The 18,837-nt window shown below is 35.0% G+C and overlaps 1 protein-coding gene across 4 annotated transcripts in view; it reads right to left on the reverse strand.

The window, feature by feature from the left end:
- ttc21a (tetratricopeptide repeat domain 21A) overlaps window positions 1–18,836 on the reverse strand; it is a 29,867-nt gene extending 11,031 nt beyond the window's left edge. Inside the window, exons 1-19 of one of the 4 annotated variants that reach the window (XM_015354247.2) lie at window positions 18,558–18,836; window positions 18,084–18,213; window positions 15,580–15,690; window positions 13,720–13,886; window positions 13,299–13,421; window positions 12,704–12,861; window positions 11,909–11,993; window positions 11,296–11,394; window positions 10,536–10,728; window positions 9,953–10,050; window positions 9,505–9,705; window positions 7,580–7,709; window positions 6,659–6,816; window positions 5,030–5,239; window positions 3,560–3,798; window positions 3,085–3,157; window positions 2,859–2,969; window positions 1,549–1,687; window positions 47–147 (exon numbers count right to left, since the gene is read on the reverse strand). In XM_015354247.2, the coding sequence (XP_015209733.2) occupies window positions 47–147; window positions 1,549–1,687; window positions 2,859–2,969; window positions 3,085–3,157; window positions 3,560–3,798; window positions 5,030–5,239; window positions 6,659–6,816; window positions 7,580–7,709; window positions 9,505–9,705; window positions 9,953–10,050; window positions 10,536–10,728; window positions 11,296–11,394; window positions 11,909–11,993; window positions 12,704–12,861; window positions 13,299–13,421; window positions 13,720–13,886; window positions 15,580–15,690; window positions 18,084–18,213; window positions 18,558–18,584 (2,553 nt within the window). In that variant the 5' untranslated portion in view covers window positions 18,585–18,836. Of the gene's footprint in view, window positions 1–46; window positions 148–1,548; window positions 1,688–2,858; window positions 2,970–3,084; window positions 3,158–3,559; window positions 3,799–5,029; window positions 5,240–6,658; window positions 6,817–7,579; window positions 7,710–9,504; window positions 9,706–9,952; window positions 10,051–10,535; window positions 10,729–11,295; window positions 11,395–11,908; window positions 11,994–12,703; window positions 12,862–13,298; window positions 13,422–13,719; window positions 13,887–15,579; window positions 15,691–18,083; window positions 18,214–18,557 lie in introns of those variants that run through there. The other 3 variants (XM_015354249.2, XM_015354250.2, XM_015354251.2) reach the window with 3 other exon arrangements.
- Between the last annotated feature and the right edge of the window lies 1 nt (window position 18,837).

Genomic DNA, 18,837 nt, shown 5'->3' on the forward strand with positions numbered 1-18,837 from the left:
GATGCTGTGTTATATTTGGAAAACACTGGGTTGTGTATTAATTCACCTTATTTAATGTATCCATGGCAGGTTTTCCACACACGGTGTAAACTTTTGCCAGTAAATTTAAATGCTTCACATCATGGATCATTGTAGGCAAGTCATTTGCTGAAACACAGATTGCAAACCATCATCAAATACTGTATCCATTCAATTATATATTACTTTTCTTTGCAGAGAAAATGCTTGTCAGACTTAATTCTTTATTTTTGAGGCTTTTGGAATTTTTAAAGTTTTTCACCCCAGTGCAGAATTTGTTCCAAATTTAATGAAAGCTATTGTAAAAGTAGGCAAATACTGACCAATCAACAGACAATACACAATATATTTTTATTCTTGGGTAATAACATTTTTGATCATATTAGAACAGAACCATACTTTGTGTTCAACCTGGTGATTCTAAATGATCAGAAGTACTGGGACACTATGGGTTTCAGTACATTTCAGTGTAGAAATAAATGTAGAAAAACCCCAGTCTGAAATCACACCCAGAATCCAAAAGCTATAAGAGAGCAAGCTATCTCACCGTGCACGTTCACCAGGCGTTCACCTGAGGAAAATGCTTAGAAAGATGAGCTTTAAATTCAATATATTAAGTGCTCCCACATTTGAGGAAGAAAACACTATCTGTTACTTTATCAAACATTTCTCAAATCCTGGCAAACAGTATAAATATATTTCCTGTATTCAAACACTGTAAGGATAATAGAATTAATCATGAGACTACAGTTTTTAAAAAACTTGAAGCACTACATGATAGTACACAGAACCCATAAGTAAAAATGAATTACAAAGTAAAGTAAGTAAATAAACAAATTGTAAAGCTGTTGCTACTCACATGCATGCTCTTCCCCAACATTGTGCAGGGTTTTTACACAGTCAGTGAGCATATCCTCAGTCTTATTACAGCTCATCTTAAGAGCTGTTGTTGTTATATCCAGAGCTTAATATTACACAGGTAGCTATAGTGCATACAGTATATCATAGCAGTAGTATCACAGTAGAGTTAGATTGCATCTGAGTGTTGTCAGCATAACACTGGAACCAGTGTAAACATATTACAGTTCATATAAATTAAAACGATACATAATACATTTTTAAGTTTCCAATATCTTCTCACATACTGTATGAACTTTACTTGGTTCAGCTGATTTTTTACTTTAAATGTAAAAAAACAGTTACATTACAAATGTTTAAACCAAAATATTATGCAAGTGCAAAAATATTCTAAAAAAAACAAATGCGTTTTTTAGTAAATAATATTGAATTTAAACTGAAAGCATATAGAATTCAGAGATATTTTCAAGATGTAAACTGGGCTTTCTTTTTATGTTTCTCACCTTTTATATCTATAATCATAAATAATATACAGTAAGAACTTAAACATAAATCATGAAAGTGTGTAAATGTCAAATGTGTTCCTGTATTTCTTCAATGTTTATTATACTGTACATCAATAAGAGGTCAACATTCCATAACTCTTCCCAATAATATCAAACTCAGTTTTACCAATGTCATGGTCCACAGTGTGGCTGAGGAGTTTGTCAGCTTTATCATATTGCTTCAGTTTCATGAGAAGCTCTGCCAAATCATAACACAGGAAATCCTGCCCGCTGTTCTTCAATGCTGTTTCATAATATTTAATAGCCTTAAAAACACAATTGATGTTAAGGTATAGTAAAATTAGATAGGTGTGTATGGTAAATGACACTCTATCAGAAAATGCTGAGCTATTTTTAAAATGATTAAGAATGAAACATTGGAGTAAAACATTTAAAACTTTAAAAGTACAAATAACTTCATTGTAAAATTGTAAAGAAAAAGCTCCCACCAGAGTTCTCGACTAGGCTAAGTGGTATAGCAGTGATGGTAAAAGACTTTTTCCACAGTTTACACTCCAGGACTACAACCAGCACTGTATGCTACTTTAAGCAAACTGCTATCTGTATAACATATCAGAATTACAGAATATTTTCTGATTTTTTGTATTGTAAACAATACAGATAAATTGCTGTATTTCTTTTCTTAAGCAATATTTCACCATTTGTAATTAAGAAGAAACTAAAATCCATTAACCACTCAAACACAGAAATGTTTTAACGCTTTGCTTATTATACTTTTTAGCTTCGTGGAAGACCGTTTGACTTCTCTTTCATATACGAGGCAATAAAGTTTGAAACATATTTTCAGCAATTCAGAATGGTAGTAGAATGACCACTCTGTTGCCTGATCTTGTCAGATATCAAGCAAGGTTAAGGTTTGGTCAGTGCTGGCATAGGAGGTCTATAAGAAAAACTAGGTTGCCGCTGTATTACTGGTGGACCTGAAGTTGACACCTTTTTTTCTGGAACAGAATTTCCAAATCCTAGGTAACGTGTGGATCTTTGCTCTACAGGGTGGCTGCGTTGGTACAGTATAAGATGTCAAAAAGAAGTCCAAACTACACTGTTCATAAGAGTAGGGATGTGAACCCTGAAGTGCTGAGTAAACTCCATTTTGACTTTGTGCTTTCACAACATATCCCCCTAAATACAACTGGTTTCATTTTTTTCACTTCTCCACTAGGGCTATATACTGGGGCTGATTGTGCATAATGGCTGCCTGTATCACACTAGAGATTGCAGTACTTCAGTGGACAATTAAGTGGATGCCCTTCTATGTCTGAAGTGCTTTGGTATCTTTATTGAGGAAAAGCTCCAGACAAATGCAGCCAAACCTTATTTGGTTCTACTGGAAAAGTTATAGTATTTTGCAAAAATGCAGAATTAACAGAGGTTGCAGATCCTGCACAGGAAAAATGTAGCAGATAAAGTGTTTACCTTACTGTATTGATGGGTTTTCACCAATGCTTGTCCTATCCTGCTTGCCAAGGTTGCATCTCTTGTGTTCTTCTGCAGTGCATCTTGATATATTTCAATTGCTTTTCCTGGCTAAAAAGTATAGGTGATGTTGTTCCATAGTACAAATCTTTAAATTTAATACACAATGTAAGCAACATAGCATAAGTAGCACACAATGTACAACATGTATCACATGTTGTATTACCTCTTGTATGTGCATATAAGCATCTCCAAGGAGAAGGCTGGTGTGGGATCCAGGCAATTCCTCACACAGTTCCCTACAATGGTAATTAATGATAATTGTTGAAACTTACTTGTCCAAAATTATTAGAATTCTGTGAGGATGTAGCAGTTTATAACATGTCAAAAGGGACCATAATAAGGCATACAAAACAGATAATAAAGCAATATCATCTGTACTGACAAAGCAAAGATAAAACATTCTGACAATGAAGCTGAAGTTGCAGGAATGTATTTATAGAAACACTGATATTACATCTAATTCTGTCCAAAAATATGTACCTGTTCTTGTGTTGGTATGGTACTCTTAAAATACCAGTTGGAAATCTAGCAATCACAGAAATATATTTTACTCTTCAGTTGCGCTTGACAAAGTAAATAAGAAAAATCATTATGTATTAAATACAAAATCCATATTTACTGGGGAACACTTCACCTACCTGTAACAGGCAATGTACAATTTTTTATCTTTGCGCTTATGAAGGTAAACTTTGGCCAGCTTCTCTTTGGCTTCAGTGTAATACTGCTGACTGGGTTTAATGTTTTGCAACAGAGTTAATGCAGCCTCTGTATCATCTTTAGCCAAAGCAAAGTCAACATTTGCAATTGTAACCCGGATCTCCTCAGGCGTTCCCGTAAAATGCACAATGGCATCTTGCATTATTTTTGTAGCTTCATGCTATGTAAAGAAGACACAAAAACATGAAATGGCTGGTTGGCATCCTTGGAAACATCTCAAAAGATCCTTGGATCAATTATCTCAAACTAATAATTGGGACAGATGGGTCAAATGGCCTACTGGCATTTTTAACCTTTCTTACATTCATATGACACAGAAAACCACATTTCTTTGTGAGCATGACAACAATTGTTTCAAGGACCCAAATTTTAAGTGAGCACTGCAAACATTATACAATTTTCTAACATAAACTGAAAAAAACCCCAGCAATTTCTTTTTTCATAGTCACAATCACATTACATGTAAACTTTCTAAAGATGAACTATCAGCTGCTATGGTTAAAACCTTCTGCGACAGACTTCATTTCCTTCACTGTATTCATCCAATCTTTTTTTTAATCTTTTAAACTTGAAAGGTACTGTACTGTAGCTATTCAGCCTGGATGGCATGACATACCATGAAGCAAAACTGAAAACTTTATGGAAGTGAAATTAAACATCCCTGTTTTAATCACTTCTTGAAACTAATGCTCTGGTTTCTTTCAAGAAATGCTTAAATTTGACCCTCGGATCAATTATCCACTAACTATCATACAGTTTAGATGGGCCGAATAGCTTCAATTGATTTATAACCTTTTTTTATGTTCTTATGTTTACTTGCTCAGACAATTGGTGCCTAAGCTTCTCAGGTAACCAGCATGCAGAATAAATTCTACATGCAGAATAAATTCAAACCATATTTTGTCCCTGTTTAAATCAAAAGGAATGGCACCATGAGCGAGCATTAGTGGAGTGGCACCATGATGTGGGACCCTGGTTTTAATTCCAGCCCTGAGGTGCTATCTACTGTATGTAGAGTTTGTATGTTCTCCCTGAGTTCACATGGGTTTCCTCCTGGTGTTCCTCTTTGCTTTCACAGTCCAGAGCTATACTTGTAGTTTAACTAGCTTCTCGGAAAATTGGTCCTGATGTGAGTGTGTGCATGTCTGCCCTTTGCTAGACTGCATCCTATCCAGGATGTGAGCAGCCTGCCGACCGCTGCTTACCAGGACAGGCTCCGGCTCTCCCATGACCCTGAATTGGACCAAGTGGTTAGAAAAAGGATAGATTGATGGCACCATGAGTAACTAGCTAAGATGGTAACAGTGCTCAGTTTCTTATTTAAGGTGTGCTGGCTGAGAATCATGTAACTGGAGGTTTTATTTTGAAAAGAAGTCTGGTCTTTTGTATACCTGCTCCCCATTCAAACGCAGAGCCTCAGCCAGCTCCAGGTAAACAGATACTCGATCACCAATGCTGATGGTGGTGTCTTTCTCCTTTGTACCTCTCCTGATTCCGGGCAGACTCATTATCATCTTCAAGGACTGGATGGCTTCTGGAAGGTTGCCTGTCTCCTTCAGGGCTCTGGCTTTGATAAGGTGGTACAGAGGAAACTCCCTAACCTATCAAACAGAAAGGTATACAGCTGCTCATAGGTAATCAATACAAACTCTTAACAAATTCAAAAGACGCTTGTAAACACATTAAAACTGCTAAGAACATTAGATCTTTAAGTGATAATAAACTAAGGTACATTGATAAAAACTTCTCAGGCCACAGCCATTACTAGCCAGACACCTATGACATGGTCAACTTTATGACTTAAGTACTCTTTCTCCCAAGGCTTGTTCAAATGGCCTTATTAAACCTATGTGGTGAACTCATAGTCCATCTTTGAAAATGATTTACATAAATCTGCCATCTTAAAGGCTCTCTTACAGGAATGGGTTTAAGTTCAATGATTATAAATACTAAAATCAAAACACATCTAAAGAGTAAAACACAAACTGCTTTCTTTAGTCAATAAAACAAAAATTGGCCAGGTTAATATTCCATTTCCTTGTATCTGTCTAAGAGGTACTAGACTCCCAATAGGTTCAGAAAGTAAAAAAAATAGTTTAGCCCTCCAGTTGATCTCTGATGCCCAAGTATAGCTAGTCTGAGCTTGGCGCTTGTCATTAGATGACTGTTTTTAAGCAGTGGTGCATAACTGGCCAAGCACACAAAATTACTTTTAAATTACATCAAAGTTACAATTTGAAAGGGATTCATTTTAAAAATAAACAGAAAGTCTGAGGTAATTAATTTTGAAAATGAATCAGCTACAGTGATATATGTCGCATTTGTGTTCAGTTACTACTGTATGCAAAGCAGTGCATTTCCTCTAATAGAGTCCACCCTTTGATTTAATTCAATACTTATAATTCTGAGTTTTGAGTAAACAGAATATGCTTGATTTACAGTGTTGTAAATGAGAACTCCATCCATACTACAATTGCTGCTAACTTAGCTGCAAGTTCTGTGGGACTTTTAGTGTGAAAGATGGTAGAGGTAGATGACTGGGCAGCACACATTTTATAGGGGAGCTTGCATTGTGCAATACTGAAGTAATTTCAGATTTTAAAGTATTGACTATGTGAAATAGCCTCATTCATTTCCCATTGCTTGTGTACTTGAGACTCGTATAAAACTGTTCATTCTTAATATTTATTTCCTATGTCCATGATGTTAAAATGAAAGCTGCTTGGCAATTTTAGATACACTTTCTAAAACATCAATATTTTTGTAAAAATTAGACTTATTAGACTGCAACTAGAACTGTAAAACATGCCTAAATGATATATGTTGCAACAATTGCAACAATCCTGAATGTGTATTTCATAGAAAAGACACTTATCAGACTTATCAGTATATTTATAAGATACACAAAGCACGGATGGGTATTTGAAAATTTTATTGTGCCAAATTAAAAGGATTCTTATTTTTGATACAGTTTCTCAGTAGTACTTTGTACCACGATGAAGTGGAAATGTTTTCTTTACCTGAAAGTTATGGCTGAGCCCAGTCTCTAGGGACTGGAAACACTTTTTGTAATCCTCCAGACAGAGGTAAACTTGAGCCTGCAGAAGGTGCACGTCGGCAATCGTGGGATCCAGTTCCTGACAGCGGGTCAGGAAGCCATGGGCTGCAGTCAAGTCACCTGTAAAAAAAAGACTTTTTCATATGCTATTTTAGCTCTTCTGTTTGCATTGATTTATTTCCTTATCTTCCAGTCTTCCTATATACAGTACATTTAATTACTGTAGTAAGTGAAGCCATTTAAGATGGGAATGGACAAGTTGTCAAATAGCAACATCTTATTGTTGTTATTATTATAAATAAATAAGTTTATATAAATACAAAAAAACATCCATATATTTTCTAACTGCCTTATCCAATAGAGGGTTGCAGGGAAGCAGGAGCCTATCCCAGCAAGAAATAGAAATAAGGCAGGATATACCCTGAATGGGATGCCAGTCCTTCCCAGGGCAAACATACGTTTAGATATTTATTTATAATATAATAATCTTTGTGTACCTAAATCTCTCTTTCATGCAGGACCTAGGCAGCGGTCTCTTTTGCCTTTGACTTAAATCTGATTTTGCCTAAGTGCACTATATGGAGAACATAACCACAAGTTTCTATCAAGAGTAGCTCAATAATTAAATAGTTAATACCAATAGGAGCAATTTACTTGTAACCAATAAGAAATCAAAATGTATTTACCTGCTGAAAACGAAATAGATTAAAGGCAAACATACCACATACTACTTGCCAGTTGTTGAATTATTTTTCAACTTATATTATATTACAACTGCAGCTCAAAAATGTAGGTTTGAAAAAATCCGTAATATAAGCAATGACTATCTATACAAAAACTGATATTCTGTGCAAAAAGCACAGAAACCTCACAGTCTTCATACCTGAGAAGAACTTAACTTTGGCCATGAGATAGACAGCAGGTAATATGCCGGGGGCAGTTTTAACCACAGGATCTAAGATCATAGCCGAGTGCTTCAACACAAAGGACAGGGCCTGACCCGGGGACCGGGGCTGTGAAGGAACAAGAAGACAAAGTGAATGATCATGAAATCAATTCACTACTTCTGTTAAGCAGAACATACACATAAAATGCAATATATCCTGTCCCATCACAACATTTGAAAATCCTACTAATACCAAGTGAGTAGACCTCAGTGATTACAGAGGGAGATCACTTTATTAGGCATATACAATTTCTTTCATTAGGAATTTCTTTTCACATACCCCCATTTGCTCTCCATGAGACACACACAAATGGGGAGGGAGAAGCTTAGAGTCAGAGCACAGGGTAAGCCATTTATACAGCACCCCTGGATCAGTCGGGGGTAAAAGGCCTTGCTTAGAGGCCAGATTCCTCTGCCAGCCATGGGATTTGAACCAGCAACCTTCCAGCCACAGGCACAGATCCTTAGCCACAGAGCCACATCTCCGCCCCAGCAGACAGCAGCTTGTATTACACTAGTTAAAGATGTCCATCTAGCTATAGGCCCACACAGTCCTCAGCAATATAAGATGTGGGCAGTGGTTAAATAACTGAGCTGAGCCGCCTGTAGGTGTTTGTTTTATTTGCCAATAACTAATTGCAGACCCTTATGGCTGTATTAACATATAAGCGTAGTCTGTTGTTACCTTCACTATTGTACCCGGCACATGTGTACCCAGACTCATACCCCTTGTGAGTCCACTAACATGAATATCTTTGCATATTCTTTAGCATCCTTTGCAAAAGGCCTGATCTGCTTCATAGTCTTTGGGAATCATTGGGCATAAAATAAACTGGCCCCTTCTCATTACTTTTAACCAGATGGATGGGTCACTCCTATGGAACATAGGACTCTGAAGTATTTTTGTACGTCAAAACATATTTATATAAATGTATTATTATCTAGCTATAGACACTGATGGTTCTAACACATTATACTTTATACTGTATATGCAAAATTGTAGTTGTCTACTTAGATGGTCGTGACTCCTAATGTAATAAAATGGACAGAGCTAATTAATATTCATATTCCTACAATTTACAGCAACTACCTTGCTTTAAAATACAGAAAAATCTTGAAAGATGTTTATTTTAAGACACTGTAAGAGAGGGGTAAATTCGGGAAAGAAGGCAGTTCTTGTCAGAAATCACATTCTTCAGGTGAAAGGAATCGCCTAACCAATTTAAAAATTGAAAGTTTTGTAGAAAACATTTAAAAAAATAAAAATTACGTTTTCTACAAAAATTGTAGAAAACAATTTAAAACCAGGAAGCTGAGATTTCAGGCTGGCCTTTGACTTCCGCTGGCTATACCAGAGGAAAATGTAACAGAGAAGGAAGTGACCGACTGAGCTCAAGCCAAGGACATGAGGCATGAGTGCGTTTTTGAAAGTTTTTTGGAAAAGCTTTTTTTAAAAAACTTTCATCTTTAATAGCTGCCCAGCTACAGTATGTACTGTAATAGAGAGCTAACTGAAGAACTCTAAGTCGAACTGAAACAGGAGCTTAGGGTTTTGGTTTGATTGTTTTTTATTATTTGCCCTCCATGGTGAATAAAGGAACACTGTTTTTACATTACAGCTGCATTTGTGTGTCTGTTTTGAATAGACCTGCCTATTTTAAATAGGCTTATGATACTTCATTCTCATGTGTCACAATACATCTATATGTTCATTTCGCTGCTGCATACATATTATGCAGAATTACACGTTTGTTACTTTAGAGACAGTTCAGCATCCTAGCATCATAAAATGATAAGAGCTGCTCCTTTTATAGAGTATTAGAACAGAAGTATCAGTTCACCTTCTAAATAAAATAGCTTACTTGGCTGGGACAGAAGGTCATGTGAGTTTTCACAATGTCGAAGAGGAATGCAGGGTTCAGCTTTTCGAAGTACTCCACTCCCAGGGGCAGGCCTTCAATGGCAGAGAAGTGAAGTTCTGTGGCCTCCTTCAGGAGGGCGCTCACTGCCTCTTGTCCTTCACCTTTCTTGGATGCCAGTATTGCTTCGAGGAGTGCCACTTCCTAACAGTCAATATCAGACTGAATTAACTCAATATCTGGAAGCGGAGTGTCAAAACTATTGCTTGCCATTACATTACATCTGTGTAGGTTTTCCATTGTTCTTTGTCATATTATACTAAGGCCCGAGGATTATAAATTATATTAAATTATTCATAAATTCTTATGTAATATAATAACGTGCACTTGTGTATCTGTGCGTGGAAACAAAACAATTTCTTAGGCCAGATGAAAGATGATGGTAAATTACCCCTGATTTTCCAATCGATTGCTGTACTTCCCTTAGAAATTCCAACTGCTGCTCTGCTTCCCCGAGTTGTCCTTCTAAAAGCTGGCATTTAATTACGCCTATGAGAATATTTTAGGATTATTATTGTAATTGTAATTTTTAACAATCATAAACACGTTATAAAGTTAGCAGAAAATCCTCACTGGATTAGAATTACATGTTTTTTTTCTCAGTCATTTGGTCTTTAAGTTTAAAAACTGCATAAAAGTAAATTTTGTCATCCCTGATTTCTCAGAAAAATGACAACTTTAAAAGTATTAACAGACATTGCAAAACAAATATGAAGGATGTGTGATGGAAAACAAAACGTACAAGAATCAACTGTTTATATTATGGAGATATTACTTTGTATAAAAATGTATAGTGATTTTAAGTTCCTAAGACAAATGTAGTTTTCATTTATAGAATGAAACAATATCTCCAAGTCAGAGTACATTGGAAACTCCAGAAATTATGTTCTAATTATTTATATAGATGAAAACGGATGTTTACCTTATTATGAAGTGCAAGGTAACGTCTGTAAAGTATTTTTTGAACACATTACCTGTCAGAGCAGGAACACTGCTTCCATCCAGGCTCATTGCTTGTGAGTACCACTTAGCAGCCCCACGAACATTATCCTGTAGGACCAGCAGGTGACCGATTTCAGTGGCAGCATCAGCATCAACAGGTGCCATCCTGAAGCTACGTTCAGCTAATTCACACAGATTCTGGAGAATTTCTTTGTTGTTTCCACACTACAGCAAAACCAAAAATAAAAAAAAAACATTGTATGCTCTGCTATTTGTTATAAAATGTTGCATCCCTATGATAGGTGTTGAGTCCAAATGTGGAGTTTATTGCTCTATACTGGGCTCTTTCTCAGCATCTCAGGACAGGGCACAGCCTTTACAAAGTAATGGCATAGGGCTTCAAAGGAGAACTGAATTGGTCAACAATTTATAAATCACAGTTAGAAAGGTATGAAATAAAAAATAACTATCTCACCTTTTTCTTTGAGAATTCACCCATTATCTTTTTTACTTTTTTAAAACGATTTAGCTGTCATAAAGAAAAGTCGTATCTGATGATTTGTAACAATTCTTTAAACCTCTATCTTTGCAACAGTATTGTAGCTGCTAAAAGATGCCAGCCTGACTTAAATGATTAGTTCTGACACATTAAAATGTTATTTCATGTATTTTTCACTTCAGAGTAAATCATTGCATGTGATAATCTTAATTATTTCGCACATGATTTACATGCACACATTTCTGAAACTGGAACTGTTTATTGAAGTATAAAAATAAATAGGGGATGCTTACCACCCTGCTAATGGGTATTATTATATTGAGGCGAAGACTTGGATTGCAGGGTTCAGTGGTTTCTACTGCCCTAATAAGAAGTTGCACATATTCCGTTGCCTGGAACATTCAAAAGAAGGAGCCAGAGTTGAAGAGTCAAAAATGTCCATCATAATACTCAATATGCTACTCGATATGTATGTTACTATATTTTACCAAATTGCTATAGTACATATTATAATGTTCTGTATGATGTTAAAAAGAAAGGGCACAGCTATTGTTGAGATATATTTTAATATGTAATCTTTGAATGTTTGCTATATTATTGAAAGAAAGGATACAAAGTAGTCATTTGGCCTAACTAACACATTTGGTTGCTAGTAGATATCTGATGCAAAGATTCATCCAGTCATCTTGTCTTGTTATTTCTATAATGAAGCCTGGATATACAGTTCAATAACATGGCTGAATAGCTTGTTCCATAATCCTATTAATCTTTATGAACAAAGTGGTCCACTGCACAAATTTAAATGTAGTTCCTCATGTGTCATAGCCATAGTGGTAGTAAGGTAATAATTATGTTTATTCTTATTTACTTGCGTTCTTTGGTTTAATGAAATCTAAAAAAAATTACCTTTGTTACATCTCCTTCCTTGGCTAAAGCATGCATTGTCATTATCTGAAGAGCTTTCACATTACTTTTGTCTCTCTGAAGAATTCTGTACAAATGCAATTGGAAATAAGTGATTACAGAAAAATGAAACTTGTGTCGAGAAATATTATAGCTCAATATTACACCTACATAAATATGAAACTTAATACTTGGTTTCCAGTTGTCAAAATTGACAGATTGCCAATTCACTATCAGAAATAAATTAGCACCTAACATTTACAAACACAAAAGCATGTCCACTGTCATCTAATGGAATTCATGTGACAACCCCTTGCTGTGAACTGAGCCAAGAGCAGTCCAACACACTGTGAAAGAAATTATGTTTTTGTCCAGGCAGTGTTGGTCAACAAGTTCACATACTGTATAAAGTGATTTTTTAATACTTAAAACTGATTTAAATTGTAAGGCGTAAATATACTATTGTCAAACTATACTGAGAGTTAGTCACAATTACATATATACCCTTCGGATGAACTAATGCTCAAAAGAAGTCAAGCTGTTTGTATAAGGACTTTGGCTTTTATATTGTAGTATTAAAGTAGCAATACATTAATTTAGGAACAGATAATGGGTTTATTCCACGCTGAAAAGAAAAGAAAGGAAACACAACGTTTCAGTTGTGAACTAATATATTAACTTAGATGTTCTTTAAATCTGTAGTTACAATACACAGGAACTGGTTAATGAATAATTAAAATAATTGTATTTCTCAGATCACCTAATCATTAGATTTGTGTTCTGCAATATTTAACTAACCTATGTGCTGTTTCCATCGCTTGATCCCAGTCCTGTTGAGCTAGGAACAGAGTCATCTTGATGATCAGTGCAGGCAAAAAATCAGGGTGGGATACAATTATTTGGTTCACATTTTCAATGGCTACTGTAAAATTCTGTTTTCTTACAAAATAATTTACCTGCAAAAGAAAATGTTCACTGTTCATCCTATAGAAACATAAATGTATTATTACAGTATCAAGAAGACAACGATGAGACCTAAAATACTGTGTTTAGTAAAGAGAGATAAAAAGGTTTGTATGTGATAAACACAGATAGGGAGAAGAATACGCTTGTTAATATAATTTCTAAGAAAGCAAATTGTTTAGAAAGTAAAATAAGCAAAGGGTCTTATTCTAAGACCATGTTGATTTATTACTGGGGTGCCATTTACTGAAATATACATCTTTACATCTGTATCTCTTGTATCCCATGTCACTAGTGTAAAAACTCACTAGTCCAACCCAACAGATAATGTGAGTAGGGCAGAACAGACCTTAAATAGGATACCAGTCTTATAAAAATATTCATGAGTGAATGAAAACAAACACCACATCACATGATTATCATACACTACCTTTCCCATTAAGCCTAGCACATTTTTCGATTCCTGGACTCCTTCATCAAAATATTTGATAGATATATTTCTGTTATATTCCTTATCAGAACTTAGTTCTATCCAGCCTTTAAGTATCAGACCCTGGTCAGAATAAAGGAAAAAACAAAATATTCAATATTCAAAAAACAAAATGTAAAAGAGTCGGAGAACCAAAGATTTTAGTGATATTTTGATTTTCTTTTAAAACACAGTCTAGCTAATTAACAAATGATTCAATGTTGTTAATACCACAAGGTTTGAGTCAATTGATTATTATGTAACTTAACATCTGGCATCTGTATGTGATCTGTATGTTTAAATAGTTAGGGTCTTTTTGCAAACTACAATCAATTTCTCTGCTGTTAGAGATATCACTTTACATTATATGTAATGTACAAACCTCTTTTGTAGAACCAGATATCTTAAGCATTCTGTCGATGTAGTCTTTAGCCTTGTGACCGCGCCCAAGAACCCACAGAAACATTCCAGCATAATAAAGGGCTTTTTCTCCTGCTGATTTTCGGTCTGTTTTCAGTTTGGTCTCCAACTCCACAAGAGCCTCTCGATCTTTACACAGTAGTAAGATATCAAAGCTTTAGTTTCTACCATTGATTCACAATGCTTTGAATATCCTTCTAATGAAATTTTAAGAAGTGAGCTTTCTTTAAGATACATATGTACAGTTTATAAGTTGTTGTAACTATCTTAAGTGAGCCTTTGAGTTTAGTATCAATTAAAAAATTTATTAGGGATTTCATTTAACATTCAGGTTTTGTAAATCTTCCAGAATTATTCCCAAACCAGGGCAATATAACAATTTCAAAGTAAATCTCACATAAATGTTAATGTATGTTTTAAATTCTGCTGCTAGCACTAGCACAATCTACAAACTAAATTTGTTTCCAAACGGTTTCTGGAATAGCCAAAATGGTGGTCTACAATTCAATTAAACCCTTAACTCTATTCACAAAAGAACATAGCTCTAATATCACTGACAACTGATATGTAACCTTGCTGCTATCGCTTCAGTAGCTAAAATGACAACTTTTACCTTTAGAGTAAAGCAAATTCTAGTCTGAATTTTATTCCTTGGATCCTTGGATCATTACTAGAAACCATACAAGCTAGATAAGCTTCTCATTTCACTTTGTAAATTTTCTAATGTTTTTTATTCAGCTCAGATGCAGTTTATTCATATAAACATGATAAAAGTAGCCTCGATGGTTTTTCAAACTAAAGAAAACCAAAACTTATTCTGTGTATAGTACCATACTAAAATAAGGTCTGAATTCCATTTAAGAGTAGACTTGGCTAATACTTAAGTTGAATTGCTGGTATTGGGCAACTGAAGAATTTCATATATTGTATATACAAGAAAGATATGTGTTCAAGTACACTTTCTGTTTCTGCTTTGATGCCAGTTATATAGACTTCTATGATTCTCATAACTATTTTTAGGTTTCTTAAAAACACGACACACATAACCCCATTTTTTTAAATCACATTTGTAGAAACCATTCACATTGACGAATTTCTGTAGTATGATGGATAAAAAGCTAAACAAAAACAAGAGCATGTGAAATGCCTAAAATAGGACATTAATTATCAATATACAAATTGTTGTTTTATGCCAGATCTTCCCAACACTAATCCTGCAGTGTTTATAGATAACTTTAAATCAGCAGCATTTGAAGAGCTGGGGATAACTGTTAAAATGCTCCAGTTAAGCCAATAATAAGTTCAATAACAGCTGAGTTGGAATGAAACTTCCAGGACTATAAGCCCTCCAGGGGTTAGGTTTGGGAACTGCTGCTTTATGTTCAGTCACATAAAAAAGCACAGTGACGATTAACAATTTCCACATTACTTGCTGTAATTTAACTTCTTTGGTTGAAACTGAGTTGAGAAGGTAGCATTCAGAATTCTTTACATCAGTTTATCTATCAAATAAGCTATTTTTAATAACTTTAACTGTACTGAAGCATGATGAAAGGTACTTCAAGTGAAAATGTATTAATATACATACATGTATATATACATGTATTAATTTTTACATACAGTAACTTATGAACTAAAACTCTGGACTGGTACTTACTGTGTAAAATTAAATTCAGTATTACTGATAGTCCCCTTGAAAAGAATACACTACAAAAAAATCATTATGTAGACTTGAGAATAGATATGTCATAATTTTATTTTAAAACTGTAACTGACATTTCACTCAAATATAAAAATATCTAAAGGATGTTGAGGTACTTACCGACAGTTTTGCTTTGTTTATGTGCATAGATAAGTGCCATAATACAACAAAGGGAAACATCCTGTTTGTCTTTCACTTGCTCGAGATCCCTGATTGCTTCTTGAACACGACCTGCGGTCAGGTAGGTGCAAAGATTTCAACATCTCAATATTCTAAAATACATACAGTGCTGCTTGAAAGTATGTGTTTCACAGAAATTATATAATTATAATTATATTTTTTATATATCTATAATTATAATTGTAAAATATATATAATTATATAATTATCCCTGTTAAACCATTCTTTGGTAGATTCCTTGGAATTTTCATGTTGGAGGTCCCATTTTTGTCTCAGCTTCAGCTCATGAGCATACAGTAGCGCCATATACTGTCCTCCAGAATATGTTGGTATGACTAAGAATTCATAGTTCCCTCTATGATGGTGAGTCTTCCAGGTCCATGGGCAGAAGAGCAGTCCAAAACCATGATGCTCCCACCACAATGCACCACCATGCTCATCAGTGGGGATAAGGTTATTTTGGTGATAGATTTTTGTCAAACATGGTGTTTCTTGTTGTGGCCACAAAGAACAAATTTAGACTCATCTGCCCAGAGAAAGTTTTTCCAAAATCTACAGGATCTTCGACATGGTCTTTTGGAAATTAAAGATGAGCAGCAATGTCCTTTTTTGAGAGCAAAGGTCTTCTCCTGGCTACCCTCCCATGAATACCATTGCTATTCAGATGGTATTGTATTGTTGAAGTATGAACATGGATCAGCAAGATAGGCCCGGAGATCCTTGGATGTGGTTCTGGGATTCTTTTGGACATCCTGTATAAGTTTTCTTGTTGCTCAGTGAGATCTAGCTAAAGTGAATGTGGTCTTAAAGTTTCTCCATTGTAAAATAGTTTTACAGTAGACTGATGAATTCCAAAATGTTTTGCTACGGTTTTATGACTCCCAAGACTGATGAGAACTTACAACAATCTTTCTGAGGTTGACTGAGGTCTCTTTAGATCGTAGCATGGTGTAATACACTTACCTGACCTACTATTTATTCACTGACAGAATAAGGTTAGTGTAGGACAGCAGAGTGGCACAGAGGAAACATGCTGGGCCCATAACCCAGAGGTTGAACCATCCTTTGCTATGTATGTTTTATGCATGATTGATAAGAACACCATCATGTTAATGAAGTGCATTAAAACTAACCTTATTCTGTTCACACCAATGTGTTTTTTTTGCTCATGCCTGTGCTGACTTTATATTTAAGTTGTATGTTATTTAACTTTGTTTTTGTTGCTGCTGCTGTTCCGTGTTTAAGTTTGGCATTTCCTTAATGTCTTTGTATTGGAGCATACATGCAAAATAAGCATTTAATTGCACTTGTGCGTATGGCAATTGAATTGAACTGAACTGAACTTGTATGGGTAAGACCACATTCTACATTTTTACCTTTATATAATAAGAGGACGTCCCAGACTTTGTCCTGGTGATTGGCCCTTTGAGTGGATAACTTGGTATCCAATTATTTAACACCAGCTTAAACCTACCTCTTTGACTGTGCTAATGAACCTTGTGGTTCACTTACTTTTGAACATGCACTAATTCTTATTTACCTATTTTTCTATTGCATGCATCAATTTATCTAAATATTAGATAGAATTTCTGGATACAAACAATTTCTTTTATAAAATTAAGGACATTGCCCATTGTGCAATTTGATATGGTACAAAACACAGTAGTATATTAAATATGCTAATTTGGGACTTTGTTTTTTCAGAGTAACCTAATCATTCATTTCAGTGTTCTAATACAGATAGTTTATACCGGGAAAAGAGAACTTAAATCCACTAAGCAATCTAGATTTAAGCACATGCTTTTTAGAGCTATAATTTGTACACAAAATCCTCTGGAATTTGAAAGGCAGGAACTCATGGCACATTGGTAAAAACCGAGAAGAGGTTTATAAAACTGTTTGTGCATGTATAAAATGGGTAATCCTCCACTAATATTTTGGCAGTTCTTGATGTTACAGACTCTAGCTATGGTGTCATCCAAATGTATTGAGATAGCAAATTTGTCTTTGCTGTACAGTTAAGCATTTTGTATGTGTGATCATCAGATAAATATGAATGGTAGATACAGTATATTATATGCTGTATATATTTATTTTGGGGTAATCATACATTTAACAAATTAGTATAAAATACATTTTGTGTTCAAAAACTGATTTTTAATTATTAAGTTTTGGGACTTAATCACTTAAAGTAAATTTCAGACTGCAAATATGTAATGTAAATACCTGGGTGCATATACATTTGAATCAATAACTACACAACGTCAGTGATTCATTGAGCTCTTCAAACTCTATGTAATCATTTGGGATGTTCTGCAATAGACATTTTAGTCCTTGCCTACTCTAAGAGTGATGATGACAGTCATACACATTTTTCTTACAGTGTAATTTTATGGGTTTTAATACTATCACAATGGAAACAGTGTTACATTGTTTACAGTTACCTTCCATTAAGATTCCGTAGCCTTTGAAAAACAGGAGTAATGGGTCGTTGTTGTAGGTTTTTAAATATTCGCTTGCGACTTGAATAACGTGATGGTAATACTTCTCCCGGCAATAGTAAGTTAAGGATGCCTGGAAAAATACAGAGCAGATCGAAACAATTAAAACAACGTTCTCGAGTAATAATAATTACGAAATTTTACGATATTACCATATTACTATAATAACGAAAGCTACATTTTCTATAAACGAAAGAAAGTGTCTGAGTTATCCATATAATACACCCGGCAATTTTGTACACTTTACTGTGTAAATACTGAAATTTCAGATATGGAAAGTATAATCGTTATCGTTATTGCTAATGCCGTTTCGTTATTTGTATTCTTACAGAAACCTGACTTTCTTCAAATTGGACAGGTGTGTCTTTTACGAATAAAATCAGCACTACCGCTCTGCAAGTTTTCTTTAAAACATACCAAACATGTTGGATCTGATTCGGCCATTTTCACTGAAAACTTCAGTACTTAATGTATCGTAGCACCGCAGATTATCTGTGAATTTTCAGCTTTGATTTCTCTTTTTGCACAAGGATCCAGCGAGACGCTTTATTGCTCCGCTGCTCTGTCAGTGGCTTCGGCGTCTCTGGTTGCTACACAACCCCGTTGCGCCAGGCAACAACCAAGGCAAAAACAATCGATTTCTGTGTATTAGCTGGGTATTTTCTTACCTGCACATTAAGAAAACAATAAACAACAA

Source organism: Lepisosteus oculatus, chromosome 6 (genome assembly GCF_040954835.1).
Source record: "Lepisosteus oculatus isolate fLepOcu1 chromosome 6, fLepOcu1.hap2, whole genome shotgun sequence".
Taxonomy (NCBI): domain Eukaryota; kingdom Metazoa; phylum Chordata; class Actinopteri; order Semionotiformes; family Lepisosteidae; genus Lepisosteus; species Lepisosteus oculatus.